This window comes from Centruroides sculpturatus, unplaced genomic scaffold (genome assembly GCF_000671375.1).
Source record: "Centruroides sculpturatus isolate CEXI.00-Female unplaced genomic scaffold, Cexi_2.0 scaffold1523, whole genome shotgun sequence".
Lineage (NCBI taxonomy): Eukaryota > Metazoa > Arthropoda > Arachnida > Scorpiones > Buthidae > Centruroides > Centruroides sculpturatus.
Window position 1 is genome coordinate 1 of NW_019385692.1, and position 23898 is coordinate 23898.

General features: G+C 28.0%; 1 protein-coding gene across 1 annotated transcript in view; it reads left to right on the forward strand.

Annotated features, from left to right (window-relative positions):
• The first annotated feature begins 2580 nt into the window (after positions 1–2580).
• LOC111641245 (TOM1-like protein 2) overlaps positions 2581–23898 on the forward strand; it is a 94512-nt gene continuing 73194 nt past the window's right edge. Inside the window, exons 1-2 of the mRNA XM_023387385.1 lie at positions 2581–2883; positions 18566–18650. Of these exons, the coding sequence (XP_023243153.1) occupies positions 2820–2883; positions 18566–18650 (149 nt within the window). The 5' untranslated portion in view covers positions 2581–2819. The remainder of the gene's footprint in view (positions 2884–18565; positions 18651–23898) is intronic.

The window sequence follows — 23898 nt, forward strand, 5'->3', positions numbered from 1 at the left end:
CCAAAATTTAATACTGTAGTATTAATGTCCCTTTATACGCAAGCTATAGTGCCACATTTCGTTTTTTAAACTTTACTCATTCTGAAATATTGTTTAATATCTCAGAACGGAAAATAAAGAAATTAATCTCATCTATTTTCATATTTACAAATGAAGTCTACGAAAAGACCATCAAAAATTATCTCAGAGATCCGACGAAGATCTCGGGGGTGGAGTGTGGATATAGTTTTTAACTAGCAATAATCAAAACCATAGAATTTTGTGCATAAATCCTGCGCAAAACTCTTATTTACACCAAATATCTTTGGCTGCTGACACATTTATTTGCTATACTCCAATGTTTTCAGCCTAATGCAAAGGCCATCCTCGGTGCCATATTTTTGAAACGTCAGTTACATACTGTTCTAAAATAGAATATAATAAATATAAAATATTAGAACATTAAATTTAAATATTTAAATGTAAACGTAACATCTAAAAACTCATAAAAACCTATAAAAATTAAAAATTCGAACGTAAAATAACATAAAAGTGAACAATAAAAATAAAACTACAATTGTAAATTTTTAACTACAAAAATATATCTTAAATCGGTCCCAGATAATCGTAAATTATAAATAGCTCTAGCATGTGTACTGTATAAAATGCACACCGCAGCGGGCCGAATGTCAGTTTGTTGCATGGTCCACTGTGGCCCATGCCCGAATTTGGGTCAGTCTTTATAAAAGTAATAGATCACGTTTGTCGTGATTCAAACGTCTGTTTGTATGGACATGAATTATTAATTTAATGTATTAATACAATAGACAGTGTTTGTATTTAATTAATTTTGTCCAGTGAAAATAACGGATATTAAAGTAAGGAACGGCTACCATGCAAACAGCCCATTGGGAAAATCCGATGGGCCGCATTACCACTGCTGACATCTTAACCGCGTCGGCCACGGCCGGATGGCCGAGCAGTCAAGGTAGCAGCCTACCACTCTGGGAGACCCGGGATAGAATCCGGACGGGTCGAAAAATCTCCACGAATTTTTCAGGGAGTGGTCCGTCCGGATATGTCGTTCCGCGTCCCTCACCACTCGGCAATCCCATTGGGGATCTAGACGAACCCATAATGGGATTGCTAAAAAGACCTCTTAGTGTCCACAGAGTGGAAAGAGATAAAGTGTTAAATAAAACAGGTAATATAAGCTCGTGCATATTGATACCTTTATTCTTAATATCTTCCACTTACTTTTTATCATATATTCCGGAATTCTTATTTTTACAAGATGACAGCTTCACTTCTTCATCGGAAGTGAAAGCCATGGCTGGATGGCTGCAGCAACAAGGATAGGAATTTTTGAGAATGGGATGAATGGACGTTGATCCATATTAGAGAGGGCATATCCCACAAATATTTTTCTACCAGCAAAATGTCCTTCCCAACGTATTTTTATTTTGTATCATACTACAAAAATAAAAGTAGAAACGAATAATGTACTACAGTACACAACAAATACACCTTATATCCACTCAAAACTTCACGATGAAAAATTTTTTTGTAATTTGGTCCAATTCTAATTGGCTTGAATATCCTTCAGTATTTATACAGATCGACCCAATGACTTCAGTATTTATACAGATCGACCCAAACTCGTTATACTTTACGATAAATGCCTAAACAGGCAGGATGAATTTTCTGCGAGAAATAGCATATTGCTTGCAGATAAATCCCGTATACTGTATTTTCATCTCTACAATAAAAGTATTTCTACGTATAAAGTCTTATTTTTAAATTTTAAAAGTTAACCACGTGAAACGTTTTTTTTTTTAATAAAGGAAAATCAATTTTTCTGCTCTAATTGAAGGTTGAAACAGGTCGATTGAATAAGTAAGAGGAAAATAATATTAAAATCTTAAGATTAAACTTTATTTATTTTTAGACAATTTATAAGAGAATTATTTCAAAAAAATATCAAAAATAAAAATACGGGTTTCTTACTCCTTTCTGGAGATTTTTCGATCCGTTCGGATTCCCCAGAGCGGTAGGCTGCCACCTTAACCGCTCAGCCATCCGGTCTAATTGACGTTACTGCATTTAAATTTTTAAAAATAATAATAAATATATTAATACGATTAATAGTTAATAACAAATTTATTAATACATTTTTTCTATTTTACAATATATTATTTATTAATACTCATACGCGATTCGTTTTTTTTTCGGTATTACATTTACACAGCACGAATATCACAGATATCGATATGACAATTTTAATAAGAATTTAATTTAAAATTTTTCAAATATTTAATAAATTATACATTTTAAACGAAAAAACAAAAACGAATATATTTAAATTCGCTTTTATTTTCTATAACACGATATAACCGTATTATGTGAATAATATCAAATAAACATTTTAAATATTTTATTAACGATTACGGTTTATAATGACATTTTTATAATATTTAAACATTATATCACGTTTAATTTAATTTTTAAATTTATTAACGTTTAAACAAACTTAAAATAAATATCGGACATTTAAAATAACGTTTTTTCGACACCAGAGGGATAAAATTTTTTTTTTTTTTTTATCATCTGTCGAGTTAGAATCAGGAAAGCGATTGATTTATCTCAATTTCGTATATGTTAGACATATGATTTAATCATATAAGAGATAAAATATATTCAATATTATATTTACTGAACTTTAAAGCGTTAAATACTCTTAAAGACAATATATGAATAAGTTGTCAATAGATATCATAACAATTCATTCATCATTTACGTCAACATTATCTATCTACGTTTCTACGTAAGGTGCATTTAAAATGGCTGCAATACTTGCACAACTCGGTGGAAACCCATTTAACACTCCAGTTGGACAGAAAATTGGTAAGTTAACGATTATTTCTACTAACAAAGCGCAAAAGAAAATGATATATATATATATATATATATATAAATATACACTTAAATGTTTATTTGATCTTTGGTTGAATAACCATTATTATTCAGTATATAATGAACCAAGCTATTAAAATACACAAATAATAATTTGTATTAAAACTACAAGAAAAATAAGTAAGTATAATCAAACTAAAGTAATTTAGCTTTATAATAAATACATTGGAGAGCATTTGTATTTATTCTGCATCATTGCTTAGAAGAAAAGGATAGCTAAATTTTATATCTGTGGTTATCAAGCTACTGATGACTTCAAGAATAATTTAGTTCTTTGATCATTTACAGATGTTAACTTAATCTTTAAAGTGAAGTTCAAGAGAATTTAATTAATTTTTTTTTTTTTTTAGATATTTTAAACTGTTTTATGTAATTATTTCAAAGTTGTTTTGAAAAAAATAAAATAAAATAAAAATTGTTTTCGTATTGCGATGACCGTTCCGGGGTATTTATAATTTTGTACGCGATTATTTTAAATATAATGCTTTGTTTTGTGAATCGATGTTACGAATATTTTTGTTTTACTTTGAGAAGATCTTGTATAAATTTAATTGGGGATAAGGATGATGTTTATTTTATAATTTTTACATAAAATTTTATGTTCAAGGGTGATGTTATTAAATAGTACGTTTGTAATTTGTTTTATTTCTTGCAGTTGATGTAATTATAACTACTCTGTATAAATAATTTATTCATTTGTTGTTCCGTTTTCATATCATCGAATACTGTGTGACCTCATTTAAGTTCTGAAGACATCTCTTCTAGTGAATCCATAAAAATGAACTTTCATCAATTAATGAAATTTAATATATATGTAATTTTGTAGTTGTGTCTTCTACATGTTTCAAGGCCAATTTAAGTTAATAAATATTTGTATTTAAAACATTGAATATTCATTAAATTATACTGAATCATACTATTTAACATTTAAAAGAATTTACATATTAAATTATTATTTTGTTTGAATATTACCAAGTTATGCATTAGCATATTTGAGAAAATTTTAATATTGTATTATGAATATCTTTTCTATGAATATTCAATAAGGTGATCAGATGTCTCCAGTTTTGCCTGTTTTTAATGTTTGATTGTAGAATTAATCTCTGAATAGAGCAATTTTTATTAACACATCAATATAATATCACCAATTTATAGATCAATAAATAAGTTTTAAAAATAACTGAAGTTTAGTCAATTTTAGTTCCCATTTTTACTGATTCTTAAATGTGTCCCTGGCTGGATTGTAAATCATATTGTCTACCTATATTAAATGTTTTAGCATTTTTTAAAAATTAATTTAAATATTCTGAATAGATAAGAGTATTTTTTTGAACTTTTATTTACCATTTTCATTTTATTATAATAATATAAATTAAAATTCCATAATCTTCAGAGCTAGATTTGTAATGTAGTTAATAAGTCAGTCATATTTGCTGATTACAGACAAGATTAGATTGTTTATCTTTTTGGATGAAACTTATATTGATTTTACAACTGGATTAGTGTGTTTATTATCTTTACAATATTGAAAGTTCTCTTTATAACTATTAGAAATTCTCTTCTTTAATATTTTTGTATGTTAATTATATATTAATTTAATAAAATACATGGTTATTCCTCTGAGCTGTATATTAATAAATTAAGATAAAGATAATTATGACTTGTTCTATCAGTATCTATTCAAACCAGTTATTAAGACATACAAATGAGTCATGAGGCAACAAATATGTTAGTTATTAATAATTGAATGAATAAATAACTTAATCTATAGATGTTTCACATCAAATTATTTAAAATTTATAAAATTTTAATATTTAATTCTGTAAGCTATTTAAAATGCTTTATTCCACTTGTTATTTGCTGAATATGGTCTAAATTCATGCCAATTATTAAATATTTCCCTGATAACTTAAAATAATAACTTTTTGTTCATTTATGAAATTGTGGTACCAAGTTTTGTTTTTTTCTGATACTAACTTTTTCTGTTTATTTTAATTTGCTAATATATAATTTATTAAAAAGTTTTTATAGAATTATGTAGGATGGATGGCTTATGTAGTCTTATGTGATATCTTATTCAATTACATAAAATTAATATCTGGTACTATTAATGATAAAGTTAGAGCAATATTTTATTTGTCATAAAGTTATATTTTATTTCAATTATTAATGTTATTTTCTTTTTCAGTTAGTACTTTATACACTAAAACCTGCTAATGTGACCGACCACCTGTGTAAGATGAACAATTTGAGCTGGTCCCTTCAGTGGTCACAGAAGGTTTTACTGTACATTGTTATTACATTTGAAATATATTTGAAATATTTTATATGATTCTGTATGTAAATACTGTACTGTACCAGTATATACATATATCATCTTTGTCATTATTTAAACTTTCCAGATTAACTCAATTTATTTTCTCAACAATAAAAGATAAATACAATAAAATCTTTATAAACTAAAATCTCATGGTACTGAATTATTTTTCCATTTTGGCAGGTTTCAGTTTGAACAACTTTAATATATATAAATGTCACACAGTTACATTCATTTTTACAGTAAAATCATGTTTGTATACTTAAAAACTGTTTGTTATTACTAGATTTAATCCAAATAAACCCAAAGTGATCCTAAGGATAGGAATATTCAAATACAAGAATCGAGAACTATTCAATTGCAAAAAGTTCTTGTTGTTTCAAAGAACTTGTACTTCATATTCCAATGGTTCTCAGGTGTGATCCTTATGAGCTCACAAACAAGCCAATTGGAGTACTAAAAACTAATGTCTTGTGCTGCTATTTGAAATTCTAATTTAATTACAAACAGAAAGATCAAGTTATCCTGTGATTGACTTCTTAAGGGATTTTAATACTTTAATTATAAACTTTGATCTCTAATTAGCAACATATTAATCAATTTGTTTTTGAATGTTCTGTACTAATTAGTTACTAAATACTCTGAAATTGAAATTGATAGCACTGTGTTACCTTATTATCATCATTTCTTGTTCTCAAGAATTCAATTCTTGAAAGTATTTAGTTCTACCCCTGGTTAATTTCAATAGAGATTAATATTAACAAAGACCTTGTGTCCATATAACTCCTTGTCATATGTCATTTTTTTCTATGACAAGATTCAAAATTGTTATAAAAATACAGTCTGTCATGATTGTTATTCTTAGAGGTGACTTTTACTTATTTTCCTGAGTGGAATCTTAATTTTCTACTTTATCCAGGTCAAGTTATGTTCCTTGTATCCAGAAAATATTTTCCATTTCCATGTTGGACAGATTTCTGGCTTATAACGAAATTTAACATAGAAAATTGCTCTGTTTTGAAGAATTTTTTCCATTTAGGCAGGTTTTACTGTATATATAAAAATTATAAAATTACTCACAAAACTGAATTGGAAAATTTGTTTGATGAGAAATATAAAGTCGTCATCATATTTATTACTACAATCAATAAATTTATTTATAAAATTATCTGTATCTATTTTACTGTGCTTTATTTCCTTTATTTCTTAGCATTTGAATAAAAATACATAATTCACTTATTTCTTGTAAAATAATAGTCTTTAAAATTTCAGCTACATACACCTATTCTTCTTTTTATGTGATCTAGTTTTAAGCAATTTTGAAATAATGTGGTTGATAAAAGAAAATTAATCCTCTTTTAATGTGATCAATTTTTTTTTACATGGGGAAAAAACAGTTTATTTGAAAACACTTTTTTGTTTTCAAATAAACTGTTTTTTCTTGCAATTTTTTCTTAAAAAAGCAATTTTTTGTTAAAGTTGTGTTGTTATTAAAAAAGTTGCATTTTTCGTTGAAATCAAGAGTTCATTTATCTGTTTTAATCACAATACACAGAGAATGTGGTATGTTGATTTTGTTTCCTTTGCTACTTTGTGTTTACAGTATTTACATACAAATAATGTTAATGATAAATGATATTAGAATAAAAAAGCTTATGTTTTTTTGTAAATTGCTTAATTTTTGTTCCATGATTTTGTGGATCCTATTTTTCTTTAGGATATATGTACTGTATATTTTTACACAATTTTTGTTTTATGCGGCATTCTTTGGAATGTATCCACTACGCAAAAAGATAGGTGTATTTCAAAAGTATAAATATTACTGTAGTATTACATGTAGTTATTAGGTGGAATCTATATTATCTGAATGGTTATGTATGTGATACTTTATTTATTTATTTATCAAAAGTACCATTAGTCTTAAAAATATATATACTGTATTTTAAAGTGTAACATCTAGGAAGAATTTACATTTATTTTCTGAAATATTAATATATTTAATATTTATCTTTAGTTTTTTTTTAATCTGATTTCTACTTAAGCAGTTTAATTTTTGTCACTTTTTCAACATAGAGAACTGTAAAAGATATGTTACTATGTTGTACTCCAATGTTGTAATCACTGTAGCAAAGATAAGCATACACTGGAGAAAATGCTTATTCATGCAAACTCTTTTTATATGCAATATATTACCGATAGCAGTTATTATACATTTATATATTAGACAATTTATTTTATACAAAAAATATTTTATTATTTTGACACATTTAATATTTCTGAAAGTTTATTTTATAAGTTAATTAATGGAAATGCAAAATGTTTTTATTTTTCTCAACAATGCATTTCATTTACTAGGTTATCTTAAGACTTACAAACTCTGTAATTATTTTATGTTTACATTTGATGACAATCCATCTATTCTTTGTCAGTCATTCCAATCAAAACTGTTTTAATTCTACACTGAACAAAAAGGTTTAAATGTTTAAAATTCTTTGTTTTATTAATGCAAATAGATATTTGTAAGTTTTGAAAAAATCATAGGCTTATCCATTAGACATTTATATTCTTTAAGTAATACATGTTTTGCAAGTCTTGTGCAATTATTTTTTGTAAGTGATATATTTCAGAATAAATATTATAAACATTGTTTAGTTTTGAATTCTGTTAATATAAAAAAGTCTGAAAATAAAATTTTGGACATTTGTTATCTTCCAAATTAACTTAATTTCTCAGCTGAATAAAATGTGCTGATTATTTTGTTGTTTAATTACTGTTGTTTAGAATTTATGAAACTTTCCTCTTTTTGAATTATTAGAACTGAAATATAATATTCAATTTTTTGCAAACTTAATATTATCTGCATTATCTAAGTCATATTTCATGTGTCAACCAATTTTCTATTTAATCAGAATAATTTGTTACAGCATTTTCATGCCCTCTCCTCTTCTGATTTTGTTATCTTTAACAGAAAACAAGTTGTTTAGCATCTTGGTAAAAGAAACTAATAGGTTGTTTATAATGATGTTTGCTAATGGATAAACAAAGTATTTTTAGAGAAATAATGTAAACTGGAACTGATGACACAAATACAGTAGAATAACAAGTATTTGGTTAGCTATGCAAAAACACATCTTACAATAGAATGGATATGAGTAATATAATTTTTATTAATTTTAATTATTAATTCACCTTAAGTTATTAAATTGGAATTAGAATGATTATACCAGGCTGAGCAACATTGCAGACAGTTTTGTTTTTACTTTTTGGATACTAATAATGCAAACCTGTGTTATGGTTGAACATGAATAAACTTATTAGATACATTTATGCACTGTGTTAATTGTCCATTATAGTATTACATTCAAAAATAATTGTTACACAGTGACATTACCAAGTGCAATTTGTTTTGGGACTTGAAAATAATAATCTGTAATTGTGTTATTGATTTATTAAGCTGAAATATAAGCCAAACAAATGCTAGATTATATTGAGCTATGTTACTACTACTATTAATTAAATTCTAAGTAATTTGACACTAGAGGTAATTATTTGGCTTTATTATATAACTGTTGGGTTTGGATGTTTATATTTATGAATCCGATAAACTTTACATACAAAACTTTTTACAGTAAAAGAAAAATACATTATTTAGAAGTCCCAATTTTAATATAATAATAATGTCTAAAGATTACATACAATATAAAAAAATAAGTAATATAGAATTACTTTAAAAAATGAGTAGTAAGTTCTTATCTTAAATTGTATATCTATTTATTGAAATGATTTATGATTTTACAGTTTTTATTGGAAAATTATAAATCATTTTAATAGATTATAATTGTTTTTTTATTACTTTATTTTTAATAGTTACACTTAAGAGTGTGATAAATAACTAAGATATATTTATGAAAAAAAATTAATAGAATTTTACTTTCCCAGTTTTTATAGAATACTAGCTTGTTACACCCGATTTGCCTGGATTTATAAAGTATCCATCATAGTAGTTGTTACAACCAGCATTATCAATTGTAAATTTCAAAAATGAAAGTGGTAAAACCATTTTAAGAACATAATCACAATTCCTATAAACTATGTGGAAAGTATGTCCTTGTAAATAGAAAGTTTATAGAAAAATTATTAGAAAAATTATAGAAAAATTATTTTTGGTTTATTTGGTTATGGCAACATGACATGGGCAATCTGTCAAGGGTGGTGCCTCCCTGGAGGACTGTTATGGGATACTGGCCCTATTTAGGTGTTATTAATGTAAAAAAAACCTGGAAAACTATGTGGCTATCCTGTTGGCCATGCGCAAACCTATGACTAACTACTACCAGTGTTCTGTGATTTTATCCACTTGGCCACTGGTGTAAATCTCAATTTTTTTGAAGTGCCATTTACAGGTATACCTCAAGTTATGTCATTCTCGATTATATGTCGTTTGTCAAAAAGTATATGGAAAATAAAAATCAAGTTTAAGTCATTTTATTCGACTTTACGTCTGTCCGCCACAAATATTGAAGTCATACTATCACTAGAAAAGCGTTAAAGCACATAAAATCATATTAAAATATGTACATTTATAGTAAATGTTAATATAATCATCATAAATCCTAGAGAACAAAACATGAAAACATCTGTGTTTCTGTGTTGTCATCTTATTTAGCGGTCATTAAGTGCTCAATATTGGTGTTTTCCACGGTAGCTCCAATATCTACCATTTGGTGTCGTTGTCAGTGCCACTCGATATTGGTAAATTTAATATAAATTAGTTTATTTTCTGCTGTTGCAAGATAATTTTAATAACTGTATTTGTTATTTAACCTTACAAAATCATCTTATTTTATAATGTCTTAGAGCAAACCACATTCACAAATAGAGTCTGCGATGTACTGTAAACATCACCAAATTGTAAACATGTACATTTACAAGTATATACTGTAAGTACATGAATTCATAAATTTAGATTACTTTTTTTCCTGTACTATATTAAAAACTAAAATTTATTTGTTCGTAAGCTTAAAATAGATTCTTATTAAACATATATTATTAAAAATGCATTTATGAATAAAATACAGAACTGGGAATGGTTATTTGTGATTTAGCCTAGTGACAAATAAATTCGACTTACGTTGTTTTTCGACTTAAGTCGCCTCTCCTGGAACTAATTACCAACGTAAAGCAAGGTATACCTGTATATGTTTGATTTTTGCATTGAATGTATGAGCTTTACCTTGTCTAGTGACAAGCCAAGCATTTGAATTGTCCTTCCTTATATTGGATACAGACACCCATGCCACCTAGACTAAGCAAAGCTCATACATTCGACAATGCATAAATCAAACATATGCATGACACTTAAAAAAAATTGAGATTTACAAAGCTATAAAGGTGGACTCTGCCACCAAATATAAGGACAACAACTCTCCCACACAAGCATGGAGAGCCTTATTTGAACTCCAGAATACCACTCCTAAAGGTCAGTCAAGTCATAGTCACCATTAACCAATTGGAATAAAAAGTCTTTAATATAAAAAGAATTTTTTCATCACACATGACACACTATGTTCAAAATGAAAAAACACTCTATTTTAAGTTTGTTCTACATTTGAAGGCTGCTCTAATCTGAAGATAATGGCTTAAGACCACTGAAAACATTTATTCTTATGTTCTGTTTATTCTCTGTTGGATGTTTGGCTATATAGTGATTATGTATTTATATCAAACACTTATATTAGTTATTGTTAAACTTATAATTCACATATTTTAATGAAAATAAAATCACTGGAAACAAACTTTGTTGAAATTCTAGAATGAACATTTGAAAATAGAATGGTAGTGCATGTTCTGATATGTCATTGTTTGTAATGATGATGATTCCAAAGACATACAACTAAGGTTTTAAAAGATGGCCTGCTATTTACATCAGAGTCACTACATGCTAGATGGACTTTCTGAATTCCTAGAATGATTTATGCAGTTTCAGCATGAAGCTATGATGCTCCTTTTATATATTCAACAATTTCTGAGTATTTGACTAGTGCTGGGTTTCATATGCTCTTGACCATGGCAGAATCATTCCGTAAAACTTTGTTGTCCCGTTGTGTAGTAAAGGATGCTGAAGAGGTAGTACAATAGCTTTTATTAGCATTTTACTTGTATTCTTTTATCTGTAGTGGTAGTTGTCAGGACATAAATAATGCTAATCCCAAAAGTACCCATTGCCTAAGGCAGGGATGTCCAGCCCGTGGGCCACACTGTGGCACACTTAATATTTTTATGTGGCCTACTGCACCCTAAATTTTTTAGGTACATTTTTATTTATTTTGGTAAAGTATGTTGTAAACTGGATACACTTTGATATTGTAATGATATAATTGGTAATAGAAACCTGTACACATGCATAACATACTGATGTGAACAATTTGTTTTATGCATGAAAAACGTCAAAACTGCCGAAAGACATAGGTCAAGTGATTTCCATTTCACTAACATTTTTAGAATTAAGAGTAGTGCCATAAAAGTAGATATTGACAATATTATAAAAGGAAGGCAATGTAAAAAATTGCATTGAATTTATTTTTATTTTGTGTGAGTATAATTGTTCTTTATTGTCAATAATACAGTATTTTTTTTGTAATTAATAAAAGAAATAAACGATTGTAATGATCTAAACAGAAAAATTTTATAAATCATTCTGTCATCGTTTTCAATAATTGTTTTAAAATTAAGTGCTGAAAAGTAGTGACGATTAATGTGGATGAGTGTACAATTAATGAAGAAAATATAATGTACACAGACAAAAGAAAATGAAGAAAATTTCTAAACATTTACGGAAATTTATCTTTTGAATGTTATAAAGCACTTGTCATTTGTAAAATTCATCATAACAAAATTTAGTTATAATTAATGTTAGTGCAAATATGACTTAGTGTAAATTTGATATGTGTCATGGCTTGTCACAGGTGATGATATTACAATGAAATTTCATGCTACTGATTAATGACGATGAACAAAGACAGTCGACTTTATAAAGATGCTTCCGAGATGAATTAAACGTTAATTATATAAATTGGTTTGCATTAATTTTTTCATATCTTTTCTCCAATTTTGTTTAAGTTTTATATAAATGCATTTGCATATAAACAGCCATGTAGAGAGAGAGAGAGAAAGAGAAAGAGAGAAAAGGATGTTTTATATAATTAAGCTTNAATTTGAACTTTTTAAAAGCATATATTTATATAAAGTACCTATGTGGCCCACTGAATATACATAAATTTCTAATTTGCCCCATTAGGAAAAAAGATTGGACAACCCTGGTCTAAGGGAATTGAATACACATCAAAGTTATGGCTAATGTTCAACTCTTTCTTATCACTGTGCAACATGTTACGGACAGTTGGGTTGAGTTTGTGTACCAGGATCAAATTTCTACTGTGGCAGCTTTTCTATAGATGTTCTTAAGTTTTGTTTATAATTCACTGAGATTAATAAATAATTTATTGTAAAAACAAACTTTCAACTACTTCAAGTGATTATCTTTAGATTTATACATGCTGTAATTCTATAATTTCAATTTTTTTCCCTGATTCAAAAAATACACCTTACACAAACATTTAAAAAACTTTTTAAATGATCAACCCAATAGATAAATGTGTTTAATTGTGGATTAATTCATTTAATCCACAATTCAAAAGTCAACAATTTATATTTACAGGGAAGCATTGGAATACAGTATTTTGTCTTCATCTTCAGCACAGATATAATTTTGAAAATTAAACTAATATTCTAAACTATTCTTAACAATATTTGACTCCATATTATAAAATAAATAACACTGACACTAAAATGAAAATTTTTAAGAAGTTCACATATCTTCTTTATTTATGAATTAAATGAAAAACAAAACATTACTAGAAAAATGCTGTTCTATTCTGTATAATGATGAAATCTGACAATGGGAGCTAGTGCTTTGAAAACATTTAATTGCTAAAAAAAAACTGTCTGTGGACCCCGTAAAAATTTGTTTTTTTATCATCAGTCTAATATTTTAAAGTTTCCATATATAAATTTTGAAAATTTAATTTAAAAACCTAAAAAATGTATAATTGCAGATTATAAATTTAAGCTATATTTATATAAGAACAAAATTAATATTTTAATTATCCATTATTATATAATATTTATTGTAGTATAACAATTAATTATAAATAAAATGTAAAATCTTTATTATTCAAGTAAAAACCTTTAGAACTTTCTCCAAAGATCAATTGTATTTTAGATATAAATTAAAACAATTCTTGCAAAAACATCTCATATTCTATTTCTATAATAAAATATTTACATTAATAAATAATATGATACTGGTTTAAACATTTTTTTACCATCATCACATGGGACATTAGAGCTTAAAAATAGATAAGTCACATAATGGCTCCTTTTTCAATTAATTGTGGATTTCATTTCTTTTTTACTGTATGAAAATGTAAGCTACTCTATATAGAAACTACATAAAGAACTGCTTTTCAATGAGTAAACTGTATCATTAATTACATTTAAAATAACTATTGTTATGTAACTCTGTATTCATTAATGGTAACTGTTTATTATTTAAGTATTTACAGGAGGTAAATTTATATTTTTAATTATTAAAATAATACGTTTAAAATTTAACTGGTAAGAAATGATTTGATTACAAGTTAAATTATTACAATATTTAATTAAAATAAAATTTTCAAACTATGACTTTTACATATTTTAAATAAAAATACTATAAAGAAGCTTTATTGCACTAATATAAACAACCATAAATGTTGATTGATCAAAGCCAAATGATTGTCTGATTATATTGGGCTATATTAAATTTATAAAGAGATTGTGCCCAATGTCTATCTTTAGACTATATTCCTTAACATTTAATTATTAATAGTAGCATTAATATATTCCAATATAATCTTGCAATCATTTGGCTTTAGTCAAAATTTATGTGGTATAAATGTTTATTTATCTAATTGAGCTTTATGAGTCAAAATTACTTAATGCTTTCTATGATTAGACAGGGACTTGCATCCATTGTATTAATACAATTGCCTCATATATTTTTAAGACTTCCTAGTGTTTAGGTAAATGGAAATGATCAATATTCCTAATGAACATAATATGTTTCATTCTACTGGAGGTCAATTTATGTAGTACTGCTATTACTATGAGAGCTAAGAGAATGCATAACTCTTTGTCATATATGGTATTTTTAATCTTTTGTAATTAAAGGTCTTGATGATCTTCTAATGTATAGTACTGGGATTCTAAGTCATCCATCCATGATGGTTATAGAGTAAATTTTTGCTTCATTCTGTTTAACAGATTTTTAGCCATTCATAATTGGTAAACTTATAAATGTCTTCAAGCTCAGTATTATGTTCTGTAATTGGCTGGAACAGATACTAGTAATGTAAAATTCTATTACTGATAATGATGCAAAATTTTTTATAAATTTTACATCATTATAAATCCAAAGCTGGTAAAAACAATTCCTCGAGGATTGATAAAACAGAGCAGTTTTGTGTTTAGCATAAGAGGTTAGTGTGTACAATGTGAATCATTTAAATGTTGTATTGTTTTGATCTATCTGTATGTTTTTTCCTAATTTAGATTTGTATTACCTGAAGAGGGATGGAAAAGAAACAAAAATTTGCATCTGAAATGCATAGCAATGTAATAAATGCTAACGTTGTGTAAACTTCAGTACTGTTTTGTCTCTGATAAAATGCAATTATAGTTAAAAAAAAAACAATGATTATCTTCTGTCTTAACCTTTAAAGTTTTTTAAAAAAGTAAAAAAAACCACACCATAAATATATATTTTTTACTTATACAAGAAAATAATGTTGTTTTGCTTTGCATGGAGTATTTTTACATGCCATTTGCATATGCATTTTTTTCTAATTGTTTTAAGCTATAAAAAAATTTGGGATGTTTTTCTTGTAAAGTGTCATCATTTTTAACATTCTCTCCAAACAGCTTGAAAGAAATTAAGCTTTCAGTTTACTCAATATCATCTTCTTCACTTTTAGATCCCAGTAAAGTATCATTGAATTTTCATAATCCTCACTAACAGACAATTTAGCTTCAACTGCACAGTAATACACTTTAGCTTCAACTGCACAGTAAGACACTTTGTCCAGTTCAGTATTACAAGCAGTTATCAGATTGGTTAAGACTTGTTTTTCTTGTAGAACAGTATTCTCTGTACATTCCCTGCTGTTGAGAATCTGGCATGAACAAAAAAACATGTTCTATATGAGCAGTCATTTTATTCCATGCTTCATTAATCCAGTGCACTATATACACTACAGTCAATTGCATTTTTTTTTTTTTTTTTGCCATTTTCAGATTGCTTCCCAATTTGAAAATGGCACTTTTGATTCATTATCTGTACTTGCCAACCTTTAGAATGCCAAATAGTTGGAACATTGGTAGAAAAAATGCTGACAGCATAAAAACCAAAAAATTCTTTATTAACATTGATATTGCACAATGCTTATACAGTAGAACCTCGAAAACTCGGCTCTCGATACCCCGCCACTCCGGATAACTCGGCCACACCCTGGCAGGGCAAAAAATCCTTAGTTAATTAATTTTCATTATAGACAGTTTTATAAAAGTATAAAAGCTCTCATAAAGTATTTTTCTGAGGTCTGTCTTATCAGGTAAATTACTGTAGACAGTGTATTCATTAATTTTCATTTTCATGTAGTAAAGGTGCTATGCCTTCATAAAGGACATACTTTTCCTTTGTTTAAGAGTATTTGGGCAGTTTATTCTCTGTTATATTCTCAAGTAAACAATACATACAAGTACAGTACATTATTTTCTGAGGAAACACTCGTACTTATTTTTTTAACCCCATTCCCGATAACCCGGCATTTTCACAAACTCGGCCACCCTTCGGTCCAGATTAGGCCGAGTTTTCGAGGTTCTACTGTATTAAATATCTTTATTAAACAAAACTATAGCTTTATAAGATATCATACACAGAGATGATAATATTATCTCTGTATGATATCTTATAAAGCTATTGTTTTGTTTTTGTAAAACACTACCAAGAGTATGGCAATAGCTTTATACTCTTTAATATCACAATTTAAAAAAAGGTCAAATATTTTATGAGATATTTATGATATGTCTCTACCTCTATCTCTAGATTTATGAGGTGTTCCATCTTGTTATTGCATGATGAGTGCCTCCTCCTATTATATATGCCTTGTGCGATTTTTTACTTTTTTAAAAATTTCTTTTGTAAAGGTACATTGTACTCATGATAGTTGTTATCAGTCAGTTTATTGACTTTCACTGCAATTATTAAAGACAATAATTTTTCTGGTTATTTATTTCCTGTCTTTTTTTACCATACTGAATATATTTTCGATTTGTCACATAGCAGTGCAGGAGAAGTCCTGCAATGCTGTCTGGTAAAAACCATCATCATCAGCCTTACTATTTTACAAATATTTGTAATCTTTGTAAAATCGTAAGGCAGGTGATGGTTCTTTTCTTGGGAAAATTTATACCATATTGCCTGTATATTCTTAAATGATGAATCAGATGTTTCTTCTTTTTTGGAAGAGAAACTGTAATGCTGCTCAATAATTTGGTATAACTAAAAAGTAGCATTTCCTTACACTGATGAATTGGCCATAATTGATTTAACTGCCAATATGATGGTACTAAAGTTGCCAGACTTAAAGATGCAATTTATCTTATCTGCCATTTAAAATTATTACATTTGAGCTAAAATTCTCATACATATACCAAAATACACATACAAAAATATTAATCTTGGTTCTTTCCCAATTGAAGGAATTTGAGAACATCATTCTGGTTTGTTTCAGTCGTTTGTAATAAATAAGTAATATAAATCTTTCAACACTTTTTTCTAGCAATTTTCTTTAATCGAACTAACGTTTTTGGCTATATTTATTAAATTGCTGGAAAAAAGTGTTGACGGTTTTATATTACTTATTTACAGAAGTTCTAGCTTTCTGTGCATAGAATTGTAATAAAATACATACAGTGTCTTTGGCATATATATTGATGTTAGACTTTGTGATAATATCAAATTCTTTAAAAACACTGACAAAAGGTAAAGTGGCTTGTCCACTGATGGAACATATAAAACACTGATAGTTGGCAACTATGATTATCATTTCTCTATAATTAGACTTATACTTTGTACACATGATTCTTACAGTTTAGTATTTTCGTTTATAAGTGAGCTCCTGTATCTCCATTTTATGAATGTTAATGTGCTGAAAGTACTAAATAAATCCAAGTTGGTCCAAACATTTAATTTAAGAAGTGGAGTCAGTATCATAATTTTGGTATAGTCATTGTTATTGTGCAGCTTTAAACTTGATTTTAATGAACAGACTTAAAATAATTCAGTAACTCTTGAATTTGTTATAAATTCATTCATTTCCAATTTAAAATTTGTCACATCTACATTAAGCCATTCTTTTTATTTATTATTATAATTGTTTTATGTGCTCAAATGTGATTTTTACAATATAGAAAATTGTAGCACATACTGTTTGCCTTCCAAAGTTTTGAATCAAACTCACATTTCTAGTTTATTAAAGGATTATAATATTATATCAATTTTATCTATAGTCAATATTTTATTTTGAAAATTTCTAAGAGTTCAAAAGAAACTAAACTTGTTACCACTTTACCACTTACATCCTGAATTAACAACATAAGTTCTTTTTCAAATAGACACTTACACAATCATTTACATTAAAATGTGTTTAAAATGTTTTACTTGTGTTTTTACTATAATGAATAATATTTTAGCCTGTTTCTCAATTAAGAGCAAAATTTCATTACATTATATTAAATATGCTACTTGAGAAAAATACATGCAACCTGAGGAGTCAACACAGTGAATCACTTTTAATAATTTTCTACATTTGGAATGTCATAAGCTGGAAAAACATGATTTGCTGACTTAAGAATCAGATTCAGTGGCACTAGAATAAGTTGCCTTTATATCATCTATGAAAAAATAAATCTAGAAATACGTGTTACTCATAAAACAGAATCCTACTGTGATCTGAGAAAACTACTGTTTACTTGTAATATTAATGTTGCACTTAATATAATAATTATAATTAATTTGTCTTATTAATTGTTGAATTCCATTTTTGAGTTTAGAATAACAAATCAGAAGCATCAAATTATATATTTAAATAAATGATTTTAACTGTTTTTATTGATAAAAATAAATTTTTTTTCCAGAACAAGCAACTGATGCATCTTTAGCTTCTGAAAACTGGACAGTGAATATGGAAATATGTGACATCATAAATGAAACTGATGAAGGGTATTTATATATCTTTTTTTTTATTTAAATTAACATAAGTGAAAACAAGTCGGTTATTATTATAGTTTTAATTATTGAAATAATTTAATTTGTTATATAAATTTAATAGATTATATTTATAAATGTAATTTTAAGATATTTTATAACATGGGACTGTGGGTTTTATAACTGCTGGGTTTTTTTTTAGTTAAAATAGTTAAATGATAGATCCAAAAAACTCTCCCTAATACTTTTATACACTTTTGAGATCTATTTTCAGGTGATAAATAAAATAAAAGCATAAAGCATACTAACTCAAACTTACACTTGGTATAATGAGTTTAATTTTATGAATGTTTTATGTTTTGATCTTGTTTAGCTTATATCACCTGGAAATCGATCTCAGAATTACAAAAGTATTAGGAAAATTGTCTCCTGTCAAGCAATATTTTTATTGATTAGATAAACATACAAGTTTTCAAGAATTTAGAACAGGTCTGATGATGGAATGACAAACATTTCAAAAATGTTAACCATTCATTCGTTCATTTAATGAGTTTGTTTACTTAATCAATTTATCTGTATGGAGCTGTCAGCCCAGAATAGTATTTTTATCTTTTAAATTTTTAAATAAATGCTTCTTATGGCAACCAAAACATTTATTTTACTGATGAAACATTTTCAGCTCTAATCAGACCATTTTATTTCTATCACAACTTTTACACAAACTTTATGTTCTAGCAAAATCTTCTATTAAGCTTGTTATAAAATGTTTGTTTGAAATTATCGTCTAAAAAATATTAGGAATGTTCTTCAAGTTTAAAAAGTTGTTTTATATAATATTTTAAAATATGATTGCAGTTATGTATGTTTAAAAGTTTTAATAATTTAAAATTTCAAGAATAAAAAAATTTAAGATATTGAGATGTTAAAAACTTGAAGCAGTTTTGTAAAGAAAAATTTCAAAAACTTCAAATTTTACAGATAAAATGGAATCCTCCTTTTTATTCCTTTAGAAGGATAGTTTGCTCCATAATATCTTCAAGTTTATTTCCAAGTCCATTCCATAAGTGATGTTATATTTTAACATTGCCTGAAACTATTGATTTAAAATGTTCATTGTACATACTCTAAGTAAATTAATTTTTGAAACTAGTCTTTTTTTAAAAAAGGTATTAAACTTTTAAAGAAGATATTTTGGATATTATTTATATCTGAAAAAAAAAATTTGGATGAACGAGTCTATCAGTGTATATTATAAAATATTACACATACTCATAAATGAAATTCAGAAGAATTTCCTCAGAATCACAGGAAAAAAGATGATAATGAAGAAAAATTTTAGTTGGCACAATTACTCAAAAGCTAGTCATGATGCTAATTAAATAATGAGCGTAAGGCCTACTGAAAGAAAGTACAGTAGAATCTCGATTATCCGGACCTTAATTATCTGGATTGTTCAAAATAAACAAAAATTTTACAAATTTGCTGATTTGCACTTGGCAAATTATGATACTGTTTATGTACGTGATGGAATGAATAACTTTTTTTGTTTCAACAACGTCTCACCCAGCACAGTGGTTGTAAACTCTTAAATATATTTTGTGTCATAATAAAAATATAACTTGACATACGTATTTATAAATNCGAAAGGTTTCGAATTGTCATCAGGTGACGAGGAGAGACCAATTGGAAAGGGGAATCCGAGAGAAAACGGATAAAACCCCGGAAATTCAAGGACGCTACGGCTTCTTCTCCCGAAAGTTTCAAGTGACGGATCTGTTGTTGTTGTGTGTGTGTCTCGCACCCATCTCCATCTCCTGACCTTGGATCGACATCTTTCCATCAACAGAAGTCGACTGCATCGTCCCGGAGTTATCGAGATGTGATGGAATGGTTTATTCGCGAACAAGGGACACTCCTTCAAAATGGGACTATCTTGGGAAGGAGAGGAAGACCCAGAGGCCGCAGCTACTGCAGAACTTCCAAGATCGCGGAAATCTTGTAAGCTTCTTTTGTGTTTAATAAACGGTTGTGTTGTTTGTAAACGAAGCATCTATTTCTGACTCAACTGCTTCCACATGTCGTTGATTGATACTGCTCAGCAATCCAAACAGCAAGGGAGACGATGACGATATATATCACATATTATTGTTCATTGAGTTTTTTCAAATTTCTCCCCCCCCTCGGCCCCCACATTAACAAAAAAAAAATCAAAGTTATTTGAGGTCACATCTTGTATGATCCCATGAGAAAGATGCATTTTTTCACTATTTGTATAATTAAATAACAGCAAAAACAACATTAAATGAAAATTATTATATCTCTTTATTCTATGTGCTGCTTTATATGGTAATGGCCAGGTTATTCAATAGGATGTTGAAATTCCCTTTTGTTCATTCTAATTGTTAGAAATAGAATACAGTTTAGAAAATGTTGCACAAAGATTTATTGTATTATTTTCTTCTAACCTGAAAGTCATTAGTAATAATTTAAATTTTATACAAGTGTTATTTAAAATTGATTTTTACACTGTACAGCTTAAAAAATGAAGCAAATTAAAGTGTAATGGCATCTTTACTTCTAATTATAATACAAGAGCATTACTTACTGTCATTTTGCTAATTTCATCTTTAGCTCTGATTACATTATCAAAATGGCAGAAGTTAATACTATTATGTGTAAACAAGGTGAAACATTGCATGATCAAATTAGGGCTATTATTTTAAATGTGTAGTAATTATTCTAGTCAGCAAAATGAAGTTTTCTGACTAAATATTATTAGCATGACAATTGAAGTTATACAAAGTGATATTATTGGCATGGCAGATATTGTGCTATGTCTTAACCATCAACAACTTCAACAAGGATGAGTGACTACTCTTTGAAAATAACCTTGAAAATTCATTTTTTATTAGATGGATTATAGTAAATATTCTTCTCCAATTTAATTGAACTTCTTCAAGCATACAAGTGAACAGTAACAGGTCATAATGTTAAGAGTAATTGCAGTGACCCATGGAATAGAACATTGGAGTAACTGTAGTGAATGACAGGAACATTTTTTGCAATGAACTAAATAGAAATGAAAGATGTATAATTATAAATTTTATGTGAAACTGTTTAGAAAATGCTACAAAAAATTTAATTATTATTGTTTTCTAACTCAAAAGTTATTTTAAAATATATGTACTATACATGTTTATTTAATTAACATAAACAAATTTCTACACTAGAGTTTATAAAATGAAGCAAATAAAGCAAAGTGGTGATGACATCATTTTTAGTTTTGATTTCTTAACAAAATGATAAAACAAAACATTGCTCAATTAAGCTAGGATTAATAACCAAACACCTTTATCGTTGCTGAGAATTAGTCCAGATAGTCGAGGTTCTACTGTACTTTAACTTACAAACAAGATAACTAAGGTAAATTAATCTTACTGTATTTCAAATCAGGAATTTTTCTATGGATGAGATGAAAATGTCCAGTCTTTAACAAGCAGAAAAAAATATTAAACAAAATATCTAGAAGTTAGGTCTAACAAAAAAGTCAAAAGCATTTGCTTGGTCAACAAATCAATGTGTAAGTTGCCATGAATACTTTCATACTCTGGCATTGTATAAGGAAAACTTTATTGCAGGCAAGTAGTCCAAAGAGTTGCAAACAGCTTATGTAAACAAAGAGCTTATATAAACTGGCAAAAATCAATTGTCATCAAACAATCTGTCAGAAATAATATAGGTAGTCCTAATAAAGGGAACCTATTAAAAACAGTGAAAATACTTCAAACAGCAATGAACACTTCTGCTTGATATATAGAGGAAGATTCATGAAGTAATACACTAAAATTCCTATTCAGATCCTCATGGATTTCAGCATCAGTATCACAGTTAGCCTTAATTCCATCTGTAAACAAGTAACTAGGAAAAGAAACATAATATTAATGTGAGGCTTTGGACAAGTCCGAACCCTCACTAAAATTTGTGTTAAAATAATTGTTTTAAAGAAAATAATATAGTAGTTAGAAATAGATTTTTATTTTACGCGATGCTAACTTTTAAACAATAGAATAATGTAAGTCCGTCGACCATTTCCGGTTGGAGATCGAATTAAACTTCGATTTTGACCTCTCCCGCACCCCCGAAAGGTTTCGAATTGTCATCAGGTGACGAGGAGAGACCAATTGGAAAGGGGAATCCGAGAGAAAACGGATAAAACCCCGGAAATTCAAGGACGCTACGGCTTCTTCTCCCGAAAGTTTCAAGTGACGGATCTGTTGTTGTTCTGTGTGTGTCTCGCACCCATCTCCATCTCCTGACCTTGGATCGACATCTTTCCATCAACAGAAGTCGACTGCATCGTCCCGGAGTTATCGAGATGTGATGGAATGGTTTATTCGCGAACAAGGGACACTCCTTCAAAATGGGACTATCTTGGGAAGGAGAGGAAGACCCAGAGGCCGCAGCTACTGCAGAACTTCCAAGATCGCGGAAATCTTGTAAGCTTCTTTTGTGTTTAATAAACGGTTGTGTTGTTTGTAAACGAAGCATCTATCTCTGACTCAACTGCTTCCACATGTATGTTAAGAGCTCTTTTAGTGTATTATTTGCATATATCGCCTTTATTGGCAATCATCTGTAAAAATAGGTAAAAAATTATCTAACAAAGTAAAGCTTTTCCTATTACGTATAGTTGGTTCATTTCTATTGTCAGTGATGTCATTTTACGTTTTCGCATGTGAGTACTGAATCTTAGCTACTAAATACACACTACTTTTTGAATTCGAAAATTATTATCTTTTAAAAGTAAAATAAAAAAAATGTGAATTTATAATTCTTATAAACTATGCTGATAATAAACACTAATTTCTCAATAGATTATCAGTTTCTGGTAGCTGGAGTTAAATGTATTAAGTCTAGTATTGAACCCACGTTTTCTAGTAGAAGATTAACAGATTGAAAACAAATTAATGTGCATTATGTGAGGCTCTGGACAGGTCCGAACCTTCACTAAAATTCGCGTTAAAATAATTGTTTTAAAGAAAATAATATATTAGTTAGAAATAGATTTTTATGATATGAAAACGCGACGCTAACTTTTAAACAATAGAAGAATGTAAGTCCGTCGACCATTTCCGGTTGGAGATCGAATTAAACTTCGATTTTGACTTCTCCCGCGCCCCCGAAAGGTTTCGAATTGTCATCAGGTGACGACGGGAGACCAATCGGAAAGGGGAATCTGAGAGAAAACAGATAAAACCCCGGA